Genomic DNA, 24301 nt, shown 5'->3' with positions numbered 1-24301 from the left:
ATATAGAAACTAATATCGTGAGGCCTTCACGGGCCTTGGTCAGCACCATACTAAAACATTTTCTCCATTTATAGCTTAAGTTTAAAGCAAGTTACTGAGTAGATAAGAAATGTTTTGTATTAAATTAAAACCTGAGTATAACCACTACAATCATATGCTAATCCTAGAATGTATGTAGAATAGTTATACCTGTGGGTAACACCTACATTCATTCAGACAACTGGGCTCCTAAGCCCAAGGCTGTTTCTCCAGCTGTAGTTTGCACCAATAAAGCAGCAACATTTCAGAGTGGTCAGGGTGTCTAGCTGTGATATGACAATGTCATCTATAAATATGTATGGCCACACGCATAGCTTTCTTGATTCATATGCAGCCCAGAGCCCAACAGAACAGAATAGGTTGGGTTACGTGCAGTGCACACAGTATCAACCCTGGGCTCCTCGATTTGCCCTTCTTAGAGCATCCTTGGCACACAAAAGATAATGCTAATGACTAATATTTGAGGTCTATACCATCAATTTTGTGTCTGTCGAAAACAGAGTTCTACAGACTATTTTAAAAGATGCTTTTTCAATCGCTTGCTTCTTAATTGTCCTTGTTCCCATTCCCATAGCAACTTGGACTCTTCCTGCACGCTTTAGGTGCCCAGCAAACACTTGCTTTGTGTGCTAAGAGAATGGGTCTTGATGGTTTTGTGTCAAAAAATACATTTATGATGCCAGTATTGTTCAGAGTTCAGCTAGGTGCCTCTGTAGCCCAAAACAAGAAAGGAAACACCATGTTTGCTATCTTCTAGATGATACACATCAGGTGCTTGTAGAAATGATACAATAGTAACAAAACTGGATTGGTCTAAGATCTGGGAAAATTCCAGAAAGAAGGCAAGGCCTTGAATGTTTTGCTCACTGCTGAATCTCTAACACCTGGTCTGCTAGTAAGGAGAGGCTCTTTGCATGTTTTTGAGTAAGTGGGTGAATAACATATTTAAAAAGGTAAAGTGGGCTCCAAGGTGTTTTCACTGTAAGGACCCAGACACCAGGTACTCAAAATAACCCTGTGACAGAAGAAGATGCACCAAGCAATGGGATTTGAATTGCATGTTGTTTCAGGGAATCAATAGGCTGTCAGGTTATTTTAGAAGTAAGGATGTATGTAGGTTTCTACCTTAGTACATGATTTTCAGCCCACAGTCATTTTTCTGTTGTGAATATAAGAGTCACCAGCATTGACAGCATTGGGTTCTGTGTCTAGCACATGCTCATCCCGTGGTCCTAAGCCACTCCTGTGAGGTGGGTAGCAGGTGCTTTTACATCCTGCCATTCTCCTCAGGGCAGAGTGCAGTGCTCAAGGGTCCCGGAATAGGGGCAGCAGGGTTGGGCCTTTGGTTTTCAGCTTCCTATCCTTCTCACCATCTTTGTGGCCTGGATCCCTGCTGCATCCTTTTCCTCCATCCAGGGAGAATGTATGTGGTGCCTTCTGGGTTGGAGTATCATCCTGCTGTCTTGTTTGACCTAGGGTATGAGGCTTTTGCTGTGAAAACCAGAAGCCTAGCACAGAAGGACAGCATGGGAATGTGGACATGATCTCTACCTCTAGTCTCTGTCCTCACTGTCACCTTTACAAGAGTAAGGTCTTAAAATGCAAGCAGGCTGTATGTTACCCACCATGTACATTCCAGACAAGATTCTTCCAGGAGTGACCCAAACTTGTTTGTTCTCTGTAGTTGTATCTTCCTGTGGGGCTGCTTTCTGATCCTTAAGCCTTCCCTACCCACCCCACTGTCACCTCTAGGGAACCACACATGGGAGCCCTTCCCATCTTCCCCTGCACTTTTCAGGGCTCAGCTACAGTGTGACTTCCAAGAGCTCAGCAAGGTCAGTCTTGCCCCGTCTTTCCATAGCTCACCAAGCTGCCTTGTCATAAGTCCTTGCTGCATTTTAGGGCAGTCACATAGACTGACCAATCTAGATCTTCAGGTTGTTGGACAGTGCTGGAAGAAACAAAGCCAACAACCAGGGGTGGTTCCAGAATCCCTGACCTGTAGGGTGTTGGTTGGGCTGCTTTGTGGGGAAACAGTGAATTTGATGAATTTGATGTGTTCTGTTCTGTTGTCTCTTGTCTTCTCAACAGGTTAGTGAAGAGCCAGCCACTCAGTAAAGATATAGAACCATGGTCACTCTTCTGTCTGTACTCAGCGTGTGGCTTCTGGTGACTGTGCTGTAGTCCTGGTTCCTGGACGACTGTGATCCATACCAGATGATATAGCAGAAACTATCTGACTGGCCACAACCTGCTAGATGACCAATAGCCAACTTTGTCAAATTTAGCCCCCTGAGTGCTCATTTGCAGTTTGCCTAAATTTACTGTAAAGCTCTGGTTAATAATTTTAAAAGTGGTTTCACATCAAAGTCCCAGGACTATATTTTTTTCTCTCTGGAAATGTTAGGGCTTGGTCTCAGCTGGTGGCCTTTGGGGATGGGACCCACTGTGTCATAGCTGAAGCCCGTGTCTTGAACAGGAAGCTGAGAGTTAGCTTTAGGCAATTTGGGTTTTGCTTTGTTTTTATAACAGAATTAAGAGGGCATTTTCTTATATTAGAAAATGAAAGACCAAGAGATCAATGCCATTTTTAAAAAAGCTGGTGAAGAACATGTTCCTTGTGAAAGAGGAGAGCGTTAGTGACCATAGGTCTAATGTACAGAACACTCCTGTGACAAACCCCACTGCAAAACTGGTCTGGTCCTCTTGTATTTTGGTGGGTCTTTCCTGGCTCTAGTGGACTGTGGAGTGCATAATCTTTGGGCAGTAATCCATCATCTCTGTTGTTTGCTATTTTAAATCATAGCCCGCAAAGCTCCTGTTTCCCAGCAGAGAAAGCATCATCATTGTTATACTTCATAATCACGACCTTAATGGTGGGAAATAGTTTAGGTTATTTTTAAATAGACAAAATGTATCAATTTGATTGTGAAAGTGTCTAATCAGCACCTGCTGTGGGTTCCCTTGGATTATCATCTGTGACTACCAGAAAGACTGAATGAAGTAACAGAAAGCCTCCTAGCCCACGTCTTATCAACATGTGACTATTTTCACGTCTTGCACACACCCTAGCAACTCTCAGGCAAACTTACGTGTCTGTAGGAAATGTGAGGAAATCATGTTTGATTGACACTGTAAGCTCTACTACTCACACACATACAGCTGAAACCTGTGGGTTGCTAATATGTAGACAGTCCTTTCTTCTCAGCAATCCATCCACAAGCTGGGATTCTCACATTCTCTGTTTTCTGTTTGTTTGGCTTTGGCTTGGGGTCTGTGTGTGTGAATGTGATTTCACTAACAATAAAAAATGAATTCCCTGATTCATGGTCTTCTACCTGTTTATCGCACCACCCCCTGACTGTGTGACATTTGATCCTGTTCTTTACCTTAGTTTTACAGATACATGGAGTGTGTGTGTGTGCGCACGAGTTCATGTGTGTGTGTGTGTGTGTGTGGACCATGGTGTGCCTGTGAAGACACTCCTCCTTCCCCCATGTCTTGCCTTTACCCTACTGAGATGCCATGCTGGCTGCTGGCTGCTGGCTCTCTTCTGACTACTGTTTGCTTATTCATTTCTTTTTATTTCTTTTTTTTTTTTCTTTTTTCAGACTGATATTTATGGACTGGCAAAGAAGTGTAACTTGACAGAGCGCCAGGTTGAAAGATGGCTTAGGATTCGGCAGAAGCAAAACAAGCCTTGCAGGTTGCAGAAATTCCAGGAATCTTGGTAAGAAGGACAGAAAGCTCAGCTAGCTCTGTAGTTTTAGCCAACAGTGTGACCATGCAGAGCACCCCCTGACATTGCACTCTCCACTCAACAGTGTGACCATGCAGAGCACCCCCTGACATTGCACTCTCCACTCAACAGTGTGACCATGCAGAGCACCCCCTGACACTGGAGGGGAGGAAGGGTCCACATGCACTCTCCACTTTCCATAGGATATTTCCAGTTTGGCTTTCTCCCTGTACCCCAACAAAAGCACATTTGGTTTATTTGAACGGTTTCATTAACTACCTCGGCAAAGACAACAAGCTAAAGCACAAAGCACAATCTCACAGCAGCTCAGCAACAGACTTAGTGCAAAATGCAGTTAGCGACTCCTGAGAGACCCCAAGGTTTGAACTCAGTTGTTAAACAGCATAAGGAAAGCATTTATAATTCAGAAGGGCTTTTTTTCCCCTGAGGATAAAGATGTTATTCTTATCTGTCTGTCCTTGCTTCCTCTTGTCTTCTAGTAGATACAAGGCTCTCAGGTGGACGCCGTGCCTATGCAGACATTCTGTACCTAGCCTGAACCCAGACAAACCGTAACCATGTCTTATCCTTTCTAGTGCTGAGGTTAGGAAGTGCCACAACTTTGCTGTCTTTGTGGTTATGGGGGTGACAGGTGTGAGAAAGCATCCTAGGCACATCCCTCAGACTGTCATCTCTGTCCTCTTCTTCATTGTAAGGAGCCACCGTGGGCAACAAGCTCTGCCTGCGGGTGCATGGGGGCACTGGGGCTTAGGCAACATACCAGTGGCCATACCTCTGCAGACAAGGGACTCCTCTCCTTAAGCTGTCATCTGCAAAGAATTCTTATGCTAGAGCTGGGCCTTGTGAGCCCCTCCCCCACCCAAGCTGGAATGTGGACCAGCTTGCTTTTGCACAGGCCTTCTGCGGGGCTGCGAGTTAATGAGTAACTGTGGCTGTGCCATAGCAGGAAGACTGGATCTCCAGCGTTCCCCATTGCCCTCTGGCCCTTACCGTGTTTCAGCCCCCTCTCCCATCATGGTCACTGAGCCTTGAGGCAGGGGTGGGTATAGATGCCCCATTGAGGACTGAGAACACCCTGTAATCACTTGCTGTATTAACTGCTGGCTGCTGCACAGAGAAAGTTTTCCTCTCACTCTTGAGAGCAGCACTGAACTATAGCTTTAACCATAAATATTTGGAAGGCATCTCATATCATGTTCATAGAGCAAACCAACAGAAGTAGATTTCTCCCCAGGGCCTATGCCTCTCTCTTATAGGCTCTTGATTAGATTTATAGGACCAGGAGTGAATTCGCCTCCCATGAATCAGGGGCAGCAAATTGAGAATTCTTTCTCCGTTTTCTTCTCTCTCTCTCTCTCTCTCTCTCTCTCTCTCTCTCTCTCTCTCTGTGTGTGTGTTCATTTGGCTTGTGGCCCATTTCTTGACTGGGTGTTTTGTTTTGTTTATTTTCATAGTTCTTAAGTCTTTTGCCTAGTAGCCCTGTATCTGGTGTGCCCTTGCTACTAAGCTGTCTCACCCCTATGCTAACTGCAGGGTTTTTGCTGTGCAGAAACCCTTTAATTTCAAGGCATCTCCCTATTGATTCTTGTTTTCACTAATGACTTGAGCTAGACAGTCCACTCAAGAAAGCCCTTGCCTATGTTAATGTCTTGAACTTTTTTACATACATTTTCTTTCACTCAAAGTCTTCTTGGGTCTCACATTAATATCTTTGATACCTTTGAATTGATTTTTGTACAGGGTAAGAAACATAAATCATACTGAGCCCCAAATGTGGATACCCTGCTTCCCTAGTGCCATTTATTATGGGGCTATATTTTTTCCAGTGTATTTTTTTTTGACATCTTTGTTGGCTGTATCTGTAACAGTATCATATTCCATTGGTCTCTGTCTGTTTCTTGGGCAAGTACCATAGCGCGCTTGCTTTTGGGGCTCTGGGGTAGGATTTGAGACCAGGTATTATGATATGTCCGGCATTGCTCTTTCCACTGTTTGGGTTTTTGTGTTCCTGTGTGGATTTTAGGATAAGATGAGCTTATACTCATTTGACTCTAGGATACTGTTCTTCAAAGCCTGTTGTACCGAGTTCCCTTTCCCCCCACACGACAATCACAGCCCCCAGACCCTCCCGAGGACTGAGGCTTTTCCTTTCTTTTGGCAGCTGGCGATTTACATTTTACTTGCTGATAACCATGGCTGGAGCTGTATTTCTGTATGACGTAAGTTGTCATTTTCACATCCTTGGAATTCATCTTGAATTTTAAATATTTTTGCCTATGAATTCTATCAATGTAAAGCTCTTACCTCAAAAGGATAGGAGACAGTATACGCTGACCATGACCCAGGAGCACAGATAGAGGTCACCTCGAATTCCATGTTCCCATGTGGGGATACTTCCCTGATGTTTTATAACAGAACAAAGCACATCACAAATGGAGATACTTTAAAACTACATCAGTGGGAAAGCCAGACAGGCAGGTCACAGCAAGGCAGGGGATTCTCAACCACAAGCCGAGGTGCCAGAAGACAACATCTTAACCTTGGTTGGCAGAAGCTAAGGGGTCTGTTTGTATATTCCGAAGGATTTACCTAACCATGAAGATGCTGGGTCACATACAAAGGTGGCTAACAAGTGGCCATGAGGAGGGGCTCACGACTCCCCAAGATAAATGGAAATTAGGATCTAACCTTTCCACCTAGTCAGCCAGTCAGTCAGTCAGTCAGTCAGTCAGTCAGTCAGCCAGTCAGCCAGCCATACAGATCATTGCCTGTTCCCCCTCAACTTCTTTCACAGTTCTTTCAGGACGTAATACTCCATAAGTTAACCGGGTTAAGAACTCTTGTCTTGACAGTGAACACACTCTGGGTCAGTGTGACAGTGAACACACTCTGGGTCAGTGTGACAGTGAATACACACGTGGGTCAGTGTGACAGTGAACACACACGTGGGTCAGTGTGACAGTGAACACACTCTGGGTCAGTGTGACAGTGAACACACTCTGGGTCAGTGTGACAGTGAACACACTCTGGATCAGTGTGACAGTGAACACACTCTGGGTCAGTGTGACAGTGAACACACATGTGGGTCAGTGTGACAGTGAACACACACTCTGGGTCAGTGTGACAGTGAACATACACATGTGGGTCACTGTGACAGTGAATATACACATGGGTCAGTGTGACAGTGAACACACATGTGGGTCAGTGTGACAGTGAACACACACATGGGTCAGTGTGACAGTGAACACACTCTGGGTCAGTGTGACAGTGAACACACATGTGGGTCAGTGTGACAGTGAACACACATGTGGGTCAGTGTGACAGTGAACACACTCTGGGTCAGTGTGACAGTGAACACACTCTGGGTCAGTGTGACAGTGAACATACATGCGGGTCAGTGTGACAGTGAACACACATGTGGGTCAGTGTGACAGTGAACACACATGTGGGTCAGTGTGACAGTGAACACACTCTGGGTCAGTGTGACAGTGAACACACATGTGGGTCAGTGTGACAGTGAACACACATGTGGGTCAGTGTGACAGTGAACACACATGTGGGTCAGTGAGAGAGTGAACACACATGTGGGTCAGTGAGTAGTGAACACACTCTGGGTCAGTGTGACAGTGAACACACATGTGGGTCAGTGTGACAGTGAACACACATGTGGGTCAGTGTCACAGTGAACACACTCTGGGTCAGTGTGACAGTGAACACACATGTGGGTCAGTGTGACAGTGAACACACATGTGGGTCAGTGAGTAGTGAACACACTCTGGGTCAGTGTGACAGTGAACACACTCTAGGTCAGTGTGAGAGTGAACACACTCTAGGTCAGTGTGAGAGTGAACACATTCTGGGTCAGTGTGACAGTGAACACACACGTGGGTCAGTGTGACAGTGAACACACTCTGGGTCAGTGTGACAGTGAACACACACGTGGGTCAGTGTCACAGTGAACACACTCTAGGTCAGTGTGACAGTGAACACACACATGTGGGTCAGTGTGACAGTGAACACACACATGTGGGTCAGTGTGACAGTGAACACACACGTGGGTCAGTGTGACAGTGAACACACTCTGGGTCAGTGTGACAGTGAACACACACGTGGGTCAGTGTCACAGTGAACACACTCTAGGTCAGTGTGACAGTGAACACACACATGTGGGTCAGTGTGACAGTGAACACACACATGTGGGTCAGTGTGACAGTGAACACACACATGTGGGTCAGTGTGACAGTGAACACACACATGTGGGTCAGTGTGACAGTGAACACACACATGTGGGTCAGTGTGACAGTGAACACACACATGGGTCAGTGTGACGTGTGAATACCAGAAAGATGTGTGCTTCCTGCTGAAACCAGTTTTCAACTGACAGTTGTATCTTCTCTCGGCTTCCTTTGTTTTTCAGAAACCATGGGCATATGACCTCTGGGAGGTTTGGAATGACTATCCCAGACAGGTAAGTCCTCCCTAAAGGAACCCCTCCCTAGCTGAACACCAAGTCCAGATACCTTCCTAGATCTCAGGGGATTTCTGTTTTGTTTTGTTTCTTTGGTGGTTGGTTGGTTGGTTTTGTTTTTATGGCCCACTCTTATTCGGGTAGCTTAGGCTGGCCTTACATTCAATGCATACCTAGGTTGGTCCTGAACTTGCAACCCTTCTGCCCTCCTTTCCAACCAAAGCAGCAGGCTAAAATAAATATTTTTGTCCTGTTAGCCTCAGCATAAACAACAACAAAATTAGAAAGCTGCTGGAATGACCCCTCCTCTAGGAAGACAGGGCTTTGATTCTTGTTACCCACGTGCTGGCACATGGCTATCCTTTTCTCCAGCTCCAGGAATCCAGTATTCTCTTCTGCCTTCTGCAGTAACCAGGCACACACATGGTCCATAGATATGTGCAGACAAAATATCCATGCAGATAAAGTAAATAGTAAAAATGAAATAAAACAACAGGACAAAGGAACAAGAAAGCATTAAAAGAAAAGTCCTACTCAGTACACAGATTGTCATCTAGTCCTGTTAATGCTAGCCCATTTGCTCTTCTCAAGAGCATCCGTTAACTCTTGGTGCATAACAAACTATCTTCAAGCCTACTGCCATAAAATGCCAACTGGCACTTAGTAGGATTTTCTCCTGAGTTAATTAATTAATTAATTTTAAAGTTATTTATGTATGTATTCATTTATTTTGTGGCCTCTTCAGCATGATAGCTCAGCTTTCTTAAACAGTGTTCATGAAATCTATGCTTTAATTACATTGACTACTGTCCTTTTGGCCAAATACCGAGATTAAATCCATAGGCATTGAAGGAGGAGACCAAGTAAGGTGGTAAATATTAAAAGGTTGGATTTAGGTAACAGTCCATTCACTCAATAACATATCTCCCTTTGCCCCGTTGTCTCAAGCAATTCCCTACTATAACACTACTAAGAAATATTCTAGCAGTTGAAGTTTAACTACTTTTATTCAGAAGACAATTTTGTAGCCCTTAAATAATTGCATATCTAACAGAACTTACATTAAGCTAAAGTTAGGCATTCACATCGATAGCATTTTTAAAATGTCTTAGTCAAAATATTTCTTTTGGTTTAGAATACTTCTCTACTCTTTCAAAAAGTATACACCTTGACAGTTATCTCTGACTCTTTTGGGGGAATTTAAGTCATTGCTGTCTCTTGCAATTATATGGAACATGAATGGGTGTCAGTAAATTAAAGTATATTGCATGAGATGTCACATTTGGAGTTATGAATGCTCTCCTCTCCTCAGCCTTTGCTGCCGTCCCAGTACTGGTACTACATTTTGGAGATGAGTTTTTATTGGTCACTGGTGCTTAGCCTGAGCACTGATATCAAGAGGAAGGTATGTTCTGTATTTGCAAAACTTCTTTTATCCATTTCTTCAATTTTTCTCATTCCTTTATCCCTAGTCTACCTGGGAATTGTCTGCTGTGCATGTTTAGCTAGCTCACTGGCTATTTTGATTGTGATAGTGCATAGGCAAATTCAATTATACTCATGCTTTGATGGCTTGATAAAAGCCTGCAGAAAAAAAAAGAGACACTTTATGTTTGAAGCTGTTTTCCTGGTCTGCAAATACCTACCCTCCTTTCTGTCTCCTGTGGCTCTGGAGGAAAGCTTGTTAGTGTAATGACTTTAGCGTTGTGCCTCAGCTTTGACTGATGGCAGACTACTTTATACAATTCTTTCTAGTGTTTTCGAAGACTTTGGTGTGGCTATTGCCTCCCACCCCTCAACTTCATTGTTATCCCTCTGAGAAACCTTGTTTGACACTTCCACAGCTTTGCTTTATTCACAGAAAAACTGAGTTGCAGGTATCACTAGTGTGCCCCCAAGGTGACAGCATGATACATTTCAGGGCTGTCTGGTTTACTGTGTCACTGGGTCAGTTTTCGTATTAGGTCCTGAGTTCAGCCACGAGATTTTCCTCAGCAAGTTAAATCAAATGAGAAGCAGTGTTTGTGCCTTAGGTATAGAATTCTATTGCACAGAAATGTATGTTTAATAAAGTTAAGTTCAATTAAATATTAGATTAAATGGTGCTGGCTAGACTAAATGTTCTTTGAGTCAAAGGTTGGTGCAGCCGTCACTAGAGGGTCCACTGCAGTCCAGAGGTATCATCCAAGAAAATTCATAGAATCTGAGAATACCGTGCATGGAGTCATGAAAAGAATATCAGAAGTTACAATTAGATGACAAGTGTTAGGTGCTGTCTCAGAGTTAAATTATGTCATCAATAAGGGTGACACTTGCCCTGGCCCCCTCACAAGAACCCTGTTAAGAAAAACGCACATACACATATGTATATAGACACACACATATATATATAATACATATTAAATTCTAAACATCAAAACATGCAGCTGTAAGTTACTGGTACCATTAATATTCTCTCTTCCACTGCTTTTGCCTAATGGCTTCCTTTTCTCTCTCATTCTGTAGGATTTCCTCGCTCATGTCATCCACCACCTGGCTGCTATTAGTCTGATGAGCTTCTCCTGGTGTGCTAATTACATTCGCAGTGGGACCCTCGTGATGTTTATTCATGATATATCTGACATTTGGCTAGAGGTAAATGTTTACCATTTTAAAAGACAATGACAGTGCCATGTCCTGGTTTTCTCTAAGTGCTCACAGAGAGAATTATCTGTGAGTGATTTGGCAGGGCGCTCTGTCCTGAAAATACCCAATGTCTAAGAAGGTGCAGTCTCCCAGACCCTTCAAGATGAAGCCTTTCGGTGTGTATTTTTCCAGTCTCTACACTGTGCAAGTGAGACTGGTTTGTGTGACTGTGTTCATGGGAGCTGCGCGCTGCTGTCCATTCAGGAAGTGATATGAGATAGCTGAATGAAAAACAAATTCAAGTTTCTTAGAGGCAAAACTTGGAACTGGATTCTCAAGGTTGGAGAGCACCCTCAGAGGCTGGCTGTGAATATTCAGTCTACACTTCCTACAACCCCGTCTCCTGCTGTAGGGAATGCCCACTGGCTTTTGTCAAAGGGTATTCATTTTCTAAAGGAGAAAGAGGGCTTAAAGTGTGTCCTGAAGCAGAGAACACTGAGACAAAAGCCTTCCCACTTCTGCTCCAGAGCTGTCCTTGACCTCTCTGTTAGCATCAGTTCCTGCTGGCACAGGCTATGATTGAGTGGTCCTCTCTCTGTGCAGTCTCCTGCTATAGTTACCAGCATTTCCCAGAACCAGTTGACTCACTTCAGTGTACTGATTCCTAACAAACCCAGGGAAAAGAGTGCTGGACTACTTCATGCCCAGGTTAGCTCCTTGGAGTGCTAATATTTGAATATAGATTGATATGGAAGCAATTACATGTAATAGGATTTTGTTCTTCCAGATTCAGATTTGAGCTTTTGATAACATACTAGAGAGGAAATCTAGTTTTGTGGGCTTCATATGATTCTTCTATGCCCCCCATTTTTATATCTTCTTACAAATATGAAAAACAGGGGTTAGAGAGATGGCTTAGCAGTTAAGAGCACAGGATGCTCTTCCAGCGGTCCTGAGTTCAATTACCAGCAACCATATAGTGTTTGACAACCGTCTATAATGGGATCTGATGCACTCTTCTAGCATGCACCATATATGAACACAGAAAACTCATACATAAATAAATAAAAGTTAAAACAACAATAATAAAAACAAAATATGAAAACCATTCTCAAGGCTTGGCTAGATTTAGCCCATGCGCTGGAAGGTAATTTGCCCAACCCTACTTAATAAGTAACCAGAAGTCATTTGAAGTCAGATCAAAGCAACTGGCCTCTATCTAAGTGATTCTCAGCATAGAGTGTTGGTATATGCTTCAGGGCTGCAGGCTCAGCAGAGCAGGGCTGTGCCAGGGTTGTGTCCTGTTGTGTTTGTTCTGAACATGGTCACCTCACTACAATCACCCCTTTCTCTGGTCCCATCTTAGTGACCCTGGCTGGAAAGCAAGGCTAGGGCCTGAGGAAGAGTTCCATACCTATGTCTTGTTCCTGAACCCTCATTTGCTCCGCCTTGGTGTATGCAGCATTAAAACTCTTCCATTGTGTTTTTAAGGGAACGGGAGATGTTAAGGCTCAGGGCCTGAGTGCTGGCTTTGCTCAGCATTCCTGCTCCCTTGCCATAGACATCACTCCCTAAGAGACTTGGGCAAATTACTTAGTGTTTTGTTTTCTAGCCCCAGCTGGTAACATGAGAAGTCATACCAATCCCTTATGGTATATTATAATGTTTAGCTCATTACTGTTTGAAAAATTTCCAAGTTTTTGGGTAAAAAAAAATAGGGGGTAATGTCATGTCAAACTTCAAGGTTCCTTCATGGTTAAAATATAAGCCCAGCCTCATGTTGTTACTAAATCATGAGTCATTCTTGATCCACAGTCGTGATCTAACTCAAGGCTCATACCCAAGGCCAGTGCCTTCCATCAACAGCTGGGGGTAGAGACAGCGCTGTGTGGTGGTGGGAGGCGGGGCCTCCTTTTGGTGTTTTCCCAAGGACATATGACCCATGGTTTCTTTGAATAGTTGTCAAGTGTTCGCTTTCTCAATCAACTTCTAATTGAACCCAGACCTGGCTCTGCCTTTGCTGTGTAGACATCTTCCGAGTTGGTAAGCCTCAGACAGGTGCTGTGTCCCTTAGCTCTTTCTTTGCAACAACAAAACCTCCCTCAACACCCACAGCTCTTTCTCATACGTGCCTCGTTTATTGCCTTTCTTGGCTTCTGAGTGACATTCTCTGACATTCTCCATGTCCCTGTTTATGTCCAGTACCCAACATTTTTATGTACCCTGATAGTTACTTAGCATTTATTAAGGCCTACCATTTGGTATTTTATTGCTATCCAGCCAAGAGGGTATTGAGGGTATTTCTGTCCAGCAGTGGAATTTTAGCTTCGTGAGTGGACTCGCAGAGATTCTGATACCCCGGCATATATCCAGCCTCCCACCTTGGCACAGCTTCTGACCTTGAAGGGAGCTATGCACTCCATTCTGTCATTCTAAGACTCTGCCCTTTGCCTCTTACCCAGCCCCCATTACTGGGTATACTGGCTTTCTATAGTAGCTGCCGAAGCTGTCCCCACTGTAGCTTCTGCTGCCCCGACAGGATGCCCTCATCCTTGGTGCATGGTGGAAAGCATGGAGAATGCAGTTCAGACACTTGTTGCCTTGCTAGTTTGACAAAGAACTTGAGCCTCCAAGATGTAATTTCTGAACCTTTTCAAGTCTAAGGCATGCTCCCTTGTATTAATGACTTCTCTGTTGGTATGACAAAATATCAGGACCAAAAGCAATTTAAGACAGTTTATTTTGGTGTAGAGTTCTGGTTAGATAGCCACAATAGTGGAGAAGACCCTCAGCAGGACTAGGAAGCTGGAATCCACATCTCAAGTGTGCACAGGTAACCCTCAAATCCAATATGACGCAGTACTGTCCTTCCTCCTAAAAGCTCTATAACCTAAAGTAATGCACCGAGGATGACCAAGCATTCAAATACATGAGCCCCTGGGAGATTCCCTAGAGGGTGGTCTGTATCCAGGCGCTCATGCCTCACCTTCCACTTCCACTTCAACTCTGGGCTTCATGGGAGCGTACAATAGAGCATCCCTAATGTTGCATTGGCTGCAGGATTCCAGGCACCCCACATTTCACTCCTGTTCCAGTTTTTTTCCAGTCCAGCTCCCCTTTTGAAGAAAGGAAAATATGAAATAGATGTTCATTAAAAAAAGCATTAGGATTCATCATGCTCACATCCAGTGTTTTAGAAACATAGGGAGCTTGTTATCACTATTTCACATATCCTTTAAGGCATTATTATATTATTGCAATTTTCAAACATGTACTGAGTCTCAGAGCTTTGCTGTACCTTTGAGGGTTACCACATGGTCAATCTCATCTCACCTATGTTCCAGCTGTGGCTCAGACCTTCCCAGGTGGCTTTCAAGCAAGACCTCATCCAGTGGCTTTTACAATGTATGCCCTGAGCATTTTAACTGAATGTAGTCTCTCTCTTCATTTTCAGTCTGCTAAGATGTTTTCCTATGCTGGATGGAAGCAGACATGTAACACCCTGTTCTTCATCTTCACCGTCGTCTTCTTCATTAGCCGATTCATTATTTTTCCATTCTGGTGAGTAGACAAGGCGCCACATCCTGCCATGTGACAGTCACAACACCATCCCTTCACAGCTTTACTAACAACAACAACAACAACAAACATTGTAGCTTCCTGTATAAGGTGGTGACATGGTAAAGCTGGGAGTGGATAATCACACACGTGCACACATGTCTGAGTTCATGCCAGGATACCATCAAGAAGACCAGTGCCAGGATGGGGCTTCTTATTCTTTGACCAAACCAGAAGCATCATAGAGTGATTTTGTTAGGTCCTGAAAAATGATAGACCCTGGCCAGCTCCACAGCGGTCCCTCCCCTCCACACCCTGACCTGGAAGAGAATGTTCAGAAGGCGCATCCATTCACTCCAAAGCTGCTCCTTCTGGTGGAGCCGAACCTAGCCAGTTCTGCAGCTGGAGGTGGGGCAGCTCGCCCCCGAGTTGACACAGGAAGTGGGTGGAGCCAGAACGGGAGTGAGGGTGATAGCTTTACTTGCCCTGTCCTAAGAGCCTACTGTGTGCTGAGCCCTTCCTGAGGTACCAAGATCAGTGCTTGTAACTCCTAGATGAGGTAGGCAGGGAGTTCTCATTTCACAGATGAACTGGGGTCCAGACGTATGAAGGCAGGCCTTGAAATCTGTGACCTCTGACCTACATCTCCTACACTCAAGAGCCCCGCCTTCGGCCCCACCTCTCTTACTACACTGAGCTCCGCCAGAGCCATTTGCATTTTAATGAATGCTTCTGCCATTCCAGGAGCCAGGCAAGTTTGCCAGGTTGGCTGTGGGTCTCTCCTGAACTTCCCGGTCACAGGGGTGTGGTGAGTTCCACCTCAAGATTAAGGAACCAGGACAAATGGCATCTTGCCAGATGCAGCTATGAAGAGTGTGAGGAATGTTTCAATAGCTTTCTAAAATCAGCTTTCCCTGTTGCTCTTATAAGGAAAGCCACACCCCTGTGAAAGGCTCCTTGAATATCTACACCCACCTCTGGCACCTCCCCTTGTGCCACCTTCCCTGCCACCACTCTCCCCTAAACAAGTTTTAAACTACAGAGCTTTCAACGTGGAGGGAAGTGCCACCAAGGCTCCTTCAACCTCTTGAATTTCCCATCGTGCCTCCCTGCGGGATTCTGTATATGCAGGGACAGATTCCTCCTCCACCACAGCCCTGTCTTCTGCCTTCACTGTCCTCAAGCAGAAGCAAGGTAGCCAGTCTTGCTGTAGTGAGACTCCTCTCCCAGGCTCCACACCCCACTCTTTCTTTCGGTGAATTAAAGTGAGTGATGTATGTGTTTGGTAGTTCACATTACCTGGTAAACTGTGAAAAGAATAGTTGTGGTTTCGTTTTTTGGGTTTTTTTGTTTTGTTTTTTGTTTTTTTTTTTTTTTTGGTTTAGTTTTTTTAGTATTTTTTCACTTTGGCACTGACAGATTTCTGGTAGGGGACTGGGTAAGGGGCAAGTACTTGAGAAGAACACAGATGACCATGGGATGTGGCTATGACTTTGGGAATCTGCCTGCTGGTGAGGCACACCCATGGGACAGCTGCCACTGCAGAGCAGGCTAGAGTTAGCCCCAATGCTAAGCCCATGGACCCAGGTTATAAATTTAGGGGTAATCAGAATAGTACGGGGACCTTTATTCCTGGGAGGCGAGCACACGCAAAAATATACAAATGTCATGATATGGGCTGGGCATTACTCTGGGTGGAGTCTTGTCTTGCGCGGCCGACTCACGACGCTGCAACAGGATCCTTCTGCACACGTTTATTGGGAGAGCTTGATTGTAGAGGCGAATAGACCCTGAGCCCAGAACTGGTGCTGCTTTATATAGGCCTAGGAGAGGCGTGTCTCACACCCGGATTGGTTGTGCTTGGTTGATGCTTACCACCTCATTTGCATGCCTATATCTGATTGGTTAATTTCTCTCTCATCTGATTGGTTAACTTCTCTCTCATCTGATTGGTTAACTTCTCTCTCATCTGATTGGTCAACTTCTCTCTCATCTGATTGGTTAATTTTGGTTAATTCTCAAAACCTCATCTTGGCAAAAAAACTTTACTGCCTATGTATGCGTGGTGGCCAGCAGAAGCCTGTGCCACTCTGCAACGGCATATGTGGCTTCCCACAGTCTTGCATAATAGGCAAGACTCCACCCAGATCCTGGATTCAATCCTCAGAGATTAAAAAAAAAAAAAGAGGTAGCAGCAACAAGTAAGTTCCCCACAATCAGTAAATAACTTCATGTGCATGGGGGAAGGGGCTTGTCCCTGTAATGACATTTATCATTTTGTACAATGAATATAGGCTAATAATTTCTTAACAGAAAATAGTCAGATATCATGTACAAACAGCCCACAAAAGAACAAATGAAAATAGTAACATATAAACATAGCGGAACAGGCAGCGAGCGCCCTTTCCCTCGGAGACTGACAGGACATTTTGCTCAGGATGCGAGGAAGTGATGCCGCCACACTGGGCACAAGAACGTAACGTAAGGTGTGTGTCCTGCAGGAAAGCAGCTGAGCAATATATTGTCACAGGCAATGAGTGTAGTGTCTGACTTGGGTCCAGGAGTTTAGCTTCTCTAAAGGGAGAACTGAACAATTTTAATATGTTTCCCAAGTAATTCCCACCATGTTCTTTACAATATAATGAGAGTTTGGGAAAGCACTTCACTGTCTTATCAGGGAAAAGTTGAGTTGCAATGTGTGGTGGAATGTTCTTGTGCAGCTGTTACAATGCAAACTATGGCTTAGATTCAGCTCTAACTCGCACTCTGGCTTGTTAATAAAGCTTTACTGGCATTCACCCAGCCACTCACTAATTTATATACAAGGTGCCATACAGATGTTCGTTTCTTACAATGACAGGGCTAGACTAAGTAGCTGCAACAGAGACCAGGTGACCAGTGGCCTGAAGTATTTATTACCTTTCCCTTTCTATTTTATTACTTTTTTATTTTTTGAGATTTTTAAAATAATTCCATCATTTCCCCCTTCCCTTTCCTCCAAACTCTCCAAAGGTCTCTTTTCCATGGTTTCTTTCAAAATCATGGTCTCTTTTTTCATTAATTATTGTTTTACACACACACACACGTATGTATGTTTGCATTATTATTATATACATTCATAGGTCTCAATACATAAATGCAACCTGCTCAGTCAGTATAATGTTGTATTTACTACCATTTTCAGCACTGAACACTTCACATTGGATACTGTATGACTGTGCTCTTTCCTGGGGAAGACCGTGCTGTCAGCTGTGAGCATTCCTTAGTTGCCTGTAGTTCTTTGTGTAGGGCTGAGGTCTTGTCATCTTTCTCCGTACATGTGAGCATGTCTGTTGTTGTTGCCCTTGCTCAGCTCATGGGTAAGGAGTCATGCTGGTGAGACTTTATGAGTGTGGCTTCAGACACACTCTCACAGCAAACTCCCAATCCTCTGGCTCTTGCAGTCTTCCTACCCTCTTCTCAGTAACCCCTGATACATAAGGGAGTTGAACTGTAAATGTGTCCACTGGGACTGGGTTCCATGACTGCATTTTGATTAATTGTAGATTTCTGTAATGGTCCTCATCTGTCACAGAGAGAAGTTTCCTTGATAAAGGTTTAGAACTGTCCTTATGTGTGTGTATAAGGTCAGATTTTAGCCTGCAGTTAGGAATTGCACTGGTTTAGTGAGGCGATGGCCATGGCCAAAGAACCTTCTTCAGGATCTGTGGTGTCACTAGCCCTGGTTAGGACATAAGTTCGCTTGCTTCTATTATATAGCTACATTCATTAAGAGGAAAAGGTGTCCGTGTCATGGAGTAGGAAAAATCAGGGTCCCAAATCATATGTGTAGTGTTCTTGACATATGAAGTCATGTAGGTAGAATATAATATCCTAAAATATCATCAGATTTTTAGGCATTTTAAAAATATATTTTGAATTTCTAAAAAGATAGTAGAGTTATATTTTTGAGTTAAAAAGTAAACTTAAGAGATGTCTGCATGAAAATAGGTTACATGGCGAGTTTTTTAACAGGCTGAACCTGAGCTTGAACTCATATAACTCGTACCAGAGGAAGCAGTGAAGAGCAGAGCAAACAGATATAAAGGAACCCTCGAAGTCTTGCAAGTGATGCCTGTTTAGCTTGCCTTGAGTTTTAAAGTAGCAATCTTTAAAACCACCATATAAATACTGGTTGTGGTGGTTTAAATGTGGTTGGCTCAGGGAATGACACTATTAGGTGGTATGACCTTATTGGAGGAAGTGTGTCATTGTTGGGGTGGGCTTTGAGACCCTTCTCACAGCTGCCTGGAAACAGTCTGCTCCTGGCTTCCTTTGGATGACGATGTAGAACTCTCAGTTCCTCCAGCACATGCCTGCCTGGACTCTACTGTGCTTCCTGCCATGATAATAATGGGCTGAGCCTCTTAACCTATAAGCCAGTCCTAATTAAATGTTGTTCTTTACAAGAGTTGCCTTGGTCATTGTGTCTGTTCACAGCAGTAAAACCCTAAGACACTGGTAGAGCAACCCAAATAAGTTATTCATAAATTTCTGATGGCCTTATCAGAAAGGCTTTGTAGTTTTAGAAAACAATGTGACAATGTTTGGTACTCTCCAGAACATACCTTGGACTTCTACACCTTCAATGTACACTTGGAAAGGAGTGTCTCTCTCTTATGAATATACACTTCTAGGATCTTCTATTTGGGAAAGACTAGCTACTTCAAGGTTTTTGAGCAATAGAAAATGATTCTGGCATAAATGAATTTAACTGTTGTCTTGGTCACTGTTATATTGCTGTTAAGAGACACCATGATCAAGGCAACTCTTATTTAAAAAAAAGCATTTAATTTGAGACTTGCTTACAGTTTCAGAGGTTGGTCATTTATCATCATGGTGGGAAGCCTGGAGGCATCCAGGCAGACATGGTGCTGGAGGAGCTGAGAGTTCTACATCTTAGGCCTGGAATGGGGTCTTAAAGAACTTCAAAGCCCACCCCCAGTGATTCATGTCCTCCAACAAAGCCATAATTCCTCTAACAGGCCACACCTCCCAATCCTTCTCAAACAGTTCTGCTCCCAGGTCATTAAGCATTCAAACATATGAGCCTATGGGTTCCATTCCTATTCGAACCAACATAAACATAGAACCTGCCAAGAACTGTATTTAACATGAAGACAGATATCTCTGCAAGACAATAGGCAATGCTGAGGAAGATGTGGACAACAGACATGGGAGGAGGGTAGATGCACAGCAGCCACTCCAGAGAACAATACTTTACTCTCTCAAAGTTACCCCTGAACTTGCCGTATGCCACACAGTTCTACTTACCTACTTGCCCTTCAGTAATGACAACTTCTGTTCACGTAAAAGCATGTGTGTGGGTCTATGTAGTGACTCTATTCATAGTGGTTAAACACAGAAAGCAGTTCCAGTGCTTCTCAATAGGTGAACAGATAAAGGGTGATCAGTCTGTATAGCGGGACACCACTGAGTGACAAGGGAATGCTACTGATTCCCCTGGGGACTTGGTCAAGTCATAAAAGCAGTGGGAAAGTAAAAGACAACAGTCTCAAGAACACTCTGGGAAAAGATATCAGTGAAGGGTGGGGAGCAGAGAAGTGGTTGCACCCACTAAGGATGGAGAGAGCATAGCTGTAGAGGGATATATTGGGGGCATTTCCTAGGCACAGTGGTCTGTTCTGTATCCTACAACTCACTGAGCTCTATGCTAAACCCCATCAAGATTACTGTCAGTTCATTTAAAAATTCAATAATGTATTGAGAAAAAAGGAAGACAAGACACTAAAATTATAGCGTCATTTAAGAGACTGGAACTCTGAATATTTTCTCCTTTTTCTTGTTTTCTCGATTTAAATGAACAAATTTTTTTTTAATAAGTAAATAGATGCTTATAAGCCAACCTTTCTAGGTACTCTAAAATCACAGTCATATGAGGTTTGCTAAGAGAACATTTAGCTTTTCATCCAGGAGTAAGAGCTGAAGATGCCAAGTATCTTGACACATGAGGCAGTTAAAGTTGTGTTCAGGAGTCTGTGTGTGCAGCGGATAAGGAGGGCCGCTCACTTTAGGAAAGCATGAGCTATGTGTTTGGGGAGGGGTGCTGAGGATCGAATCTTGGCCTTGTGTGTGCTAAGTACCTGCTGTCAGGGAACTACATCCTGACCCTCTCATGCCATGGTTGACATCAAGTAAATGAAACCATGTCATAAGGGGCCACATGTAAGCATGTGTCGTCTCTCTTGCATCCATGGCTTCTCTCTTCCTGGAAGCTAAAGCTTTTCTGTTTTCCTAGGAGCAGGGGCTGTCAAACAGGAAGTGGCCTGGAACATCTTTCTTTTCATTTTTTCCTCAGGAAACAGGCTATACTTTTTGATTGTCTGTGAAGTATGATATAAATTCTAATATCACAGTTTCTTTCCTATAGAGAATTTTCTGGACATCTTTTGCTATTAAGGACTGGTGTACTTCGAGGACTGGTGTACTTCGGAAAGGGAAAAATGTGTTTTCTCATTGTGATTCACCAGTGCTTTGACCAACGAGTTTTCCCAATTTTTCCCACAGGATTCTGTACTGCACTCTGATCCTGCCTTTGCACTATCTCGAGCCCTTCTTCTCCTACATCTTCCTCAACCTCCAACTCATGATCCTTCAGGGCCTCCACGTTTACTGGGGTTACTTTATCCTGAAGATGCTCAACAGATGCATATTCACACAGGTAAGGCTCCCCAAGTCGGAGATGTTTCTACACTGTGGTCTCAATTATCTGAATAAAAGTGAGGTTCAGACAATAGATCATGGTGTTCACTTACATTTTCTTACAAGCACATTCCACTTACAAGCACATTATTTGCTTTATTGATTGACAGGGAACAGAAGCTAGGCCCTTATGCTTGTTATATTCTACAGCTAGGCTACCTCACTGGCATATTCAAAGTGAAGGCCAGTGAGTATAAAACTGAATAGTTTTAACCAATATCATTTATTTTTCTTGGTTTGATTGGTTTTGTTTGAGGTGCTGGGGATCAAACCCAGGACCTTTCACATACTAGAATGGTGTTCCACCAGTGAACTGTTGTCTGACTTTTCTGTAAAGACATTTTCTGTAGTATAAGTTTCTCAGGAGAGGCTCTTTGATTTAGGGGATCAAGGAATAGCTCAGTGGTAGAGCAGGTTTCAGGCATCTGAAGTACTGAAGAGGAAGAAAGACTTTATTAGAGGACATGGCAGTTGGTAAATTTTTTTTAATCCCAAAACACGGCTACTAGTTTGAGAATCCTTTGTATTAAAATTTATTTAGTTTTGAGATATGTGAGTATGTGTTTTATAAATATAAATATATATACTACACACACATAATATATATATATACGTGTGTGTGTATATATCTGTGTGTATATATATCTGTGTATATATATATATATATATATATATATATATATATATATATATATATATATATCACATTTATGTGTGTGTGTGTGCAGGTATATGTGTGTATGCAGCTGCACAAGCATGGATGGAACCAGGGGTCAATGTCAGTTGTCTTCCTCAATCATTCTCCACCTTTGTTTTGAGACAGAGTCTCTCACTGAGCCTACACTCTCAGGTTTGGCTTTTCTTCTTGGCCAGCAAGCTCTGGGCTCTGCCTTTTTGATACTGAGATTACAGATATGTTCCACTACTGTGGGCAGCTTTCCCATCAGTGCTAGGGATCTCACCTCAAGTTCTCATGCAAGCACTTTACTGTGAGCCATCTCCCCAGCCCCAGATAGGCTTTGAGATGAGTGCATGGCATCTCAGAGCTTTCTGTTCCTTTGTTGAACTTCCAGTCTGTACGTAACACTTTTTCCATGAGCTTGCTTCTGCTTTTGCAATGTTGCCCATCATTTGGCTGTAGTTTGTTTCTGGGGGAAAAAACTTTGCTAAATACAGCTACACATTGTTTAACTACAGATCACGTTCAAAGATGCATTGCTGGATGATGAAGTCATTATGTGAACTCACACAGACCTAGTTGGCACTGACTACTCCATACTTAGGCTATATTAGCATGATGCTTCTTGGGTCAAGGTGAACATAACATCATGAGAATAATTGGAGCACAAGATAAAATGATGAAGAACTGTAGACATTGAGATGTATGAAACTGGGCTAGAGCAACACAGCAACATCTTTATAATTTGCTCCTATATAAATATGCAAAGGGTTTCACTGTATGATAATTATGAGAGCTATACAATAAATATATAAGTAATATTCATTAATCATCAAGTTCTATATATTATGCATTATTATCTCTGCTGTAATTTTACGCACCCAGCAAAACAGCAGGTTTACCTACACCATCATCACCCCACATGTTCAAGTAACATACTACACTTCAGTGTCAAGACAGCTGCTACCCCCCTGGACAATGGGCACTTGTCATCGTCAGTCATTGTACTCTTACAGGACTAGCAGTACACATGTGATTTCAAGACCAAAAGATGGTTCTGTAATACACAACTGTAATACCAATTCCTAATACCCTTTAGATACTTGACCGTTTATGTTTGTTCATTTTGTATTTACTCTGGACTTTTAATTTCAGAAGTAGTAAGGGCAGGACTTGAGCAATGCATAAGACACAAACACTGACTTAGAGAAGTGACTCACTAGCTACAATTACAGTGTATGAAGTATGCTAACCAGTCAGTCTGGGCCGTGTTTTGGAAGCAGAAGCCACTGGCTCTGAGGACTCGCATGGATTCTGCTGCTGATGGAATTTGACTCGGAAGCAAGTAAAGAAAGTCAGACTAGTTGTGTGTGCCTAAATGAACTTCATTAAGTATCTTCTGGGGTGATAGTTAGAGCGGGTTCGCTCTGGAGCGCCACCACCTGTGGGTAACAGCCTTGTCCCACTGTGAGGAGTTGTGTGCAACAAGTAGCTAGCTGCTTTGTCAAACCTGATTTATTTATTTTCTACTGTAGTAAGTTTATCTGAAAGACCCCTGAAGAGGGAACAAATGAAACAGGTACTGCTGTCACTGGCCTCTAAGTTCCCAGCCATCTATGAGCATCTAGATTTAGAGATCTGAGTTTAGGGATTAATCTTTACCTTACCTGGATTGATATTTTTTAAACTAAACCCTGAGATATTTTTGTTTTCCTTAAACTTCTGACGTGGGTTTTGTTTGGGACTTTCCCCCCTGGAGACAGGGTCTTACTAGGTCATCCTGGCTGGCCTAGAACTTACTATGTAGACCACACTGACTTATAGAGATTATCCTGCCTCTATCTCCTAAGCACTGGGATTAAATCTGTGAACGACTCTTGGCTTCCTGGTTATTTTTGAAAATTGACTTTCCCTTAAATTTGGGAGTACCAGAAAATTAACTTTCACTAAATGTTCCAGATCAACATTCTAGCAACATTCATGAGAAATCTAAATATTTTCCTATGAAAACATTACTTCTGCACCAAAAAATTGAAGAAACAGAGATGAGGTTCCAAGGTGGACAGTTAAACAACTGATGCTTAGTAGTTAGCAGAAAGACACAGCCTTCAGATTAACCTGTGGTACCATCTGGTGAGATGAACCTCCTGTCCTTGTACAGGAACTGTCCTCATATTAACTGATGAGTGACATAATTCTAGGTCTGGTAGGAAGCCATTGGCCACACTTGGAGGCCAATGGACACCCTTGTTTGGTTTCACTGTGACTTTAACATTTCTGATGTCTAACAGATCATGCCAGGCCCGATTAGAAATGCAGCAGTCTGGCAGACACTGAGCAAGAATCCCTGATTCCTCATGCTGTCCTTGGGAAAAGCTGTTTCCAATTGCAATTTGACAGGATCATGGCC

General features: G+C 43.3%; 1 protein-coding gene across 2 annotated transcripts in view; it reads left to right on the top strand.

The window, feature by feature from the left end:
- The window catches only part of Cers3 (ceramide synthase 3), a 101583-nt gene that overhangs the window by 45623 nt on the left and 31659 nt on the right, over positions 1-24301 (top strand). For both annotated transcript variants that reach the window (XM_085841662.1, XM_029479087.2), the window contains exons 4-10: positions 3651-3769; positions 5961-6018; positions 8217-8267; positions 9580-9672; positions 10773-10901; positions 14347-14453; positions 21018-21171. In XM_085841662.1, coding sequence (XP_085697788.1) covers positions 3651-3769; positions 5961-6018; positions 8217-8267; positions 9580-9672; positions 10773-10901; positions 14347-14453; positions 21018-21171 — 711 coding nt within the window. The remainder of the gene's footprint in view (positions 1-3650; positions 3770-5960; positions 6019-8216; positions 8268-9579; positions 9673-10772; positions 10902-14346; positions 14454-21017; positions 21172-24301) is intronic.

This window comes from Mus caroli, unplaced genomic scaffold (assembly GCF_978045245.1).
Source record: "Mus caroli unplaced genomic scaffold, Mus_caroli_1 scaffold_8, whole genome shotgun sequence".
NCBI classification, from domain to species: Eukaryota; Metazoa; Chordata; class Mammalia; order Rodentia; family Muridae; genus Mus; species Mus caroli.
Note: the sequence above shows the minus strand (reverse complement) of the source record. Positions and strands in the feature narration are given on the sequence as shown.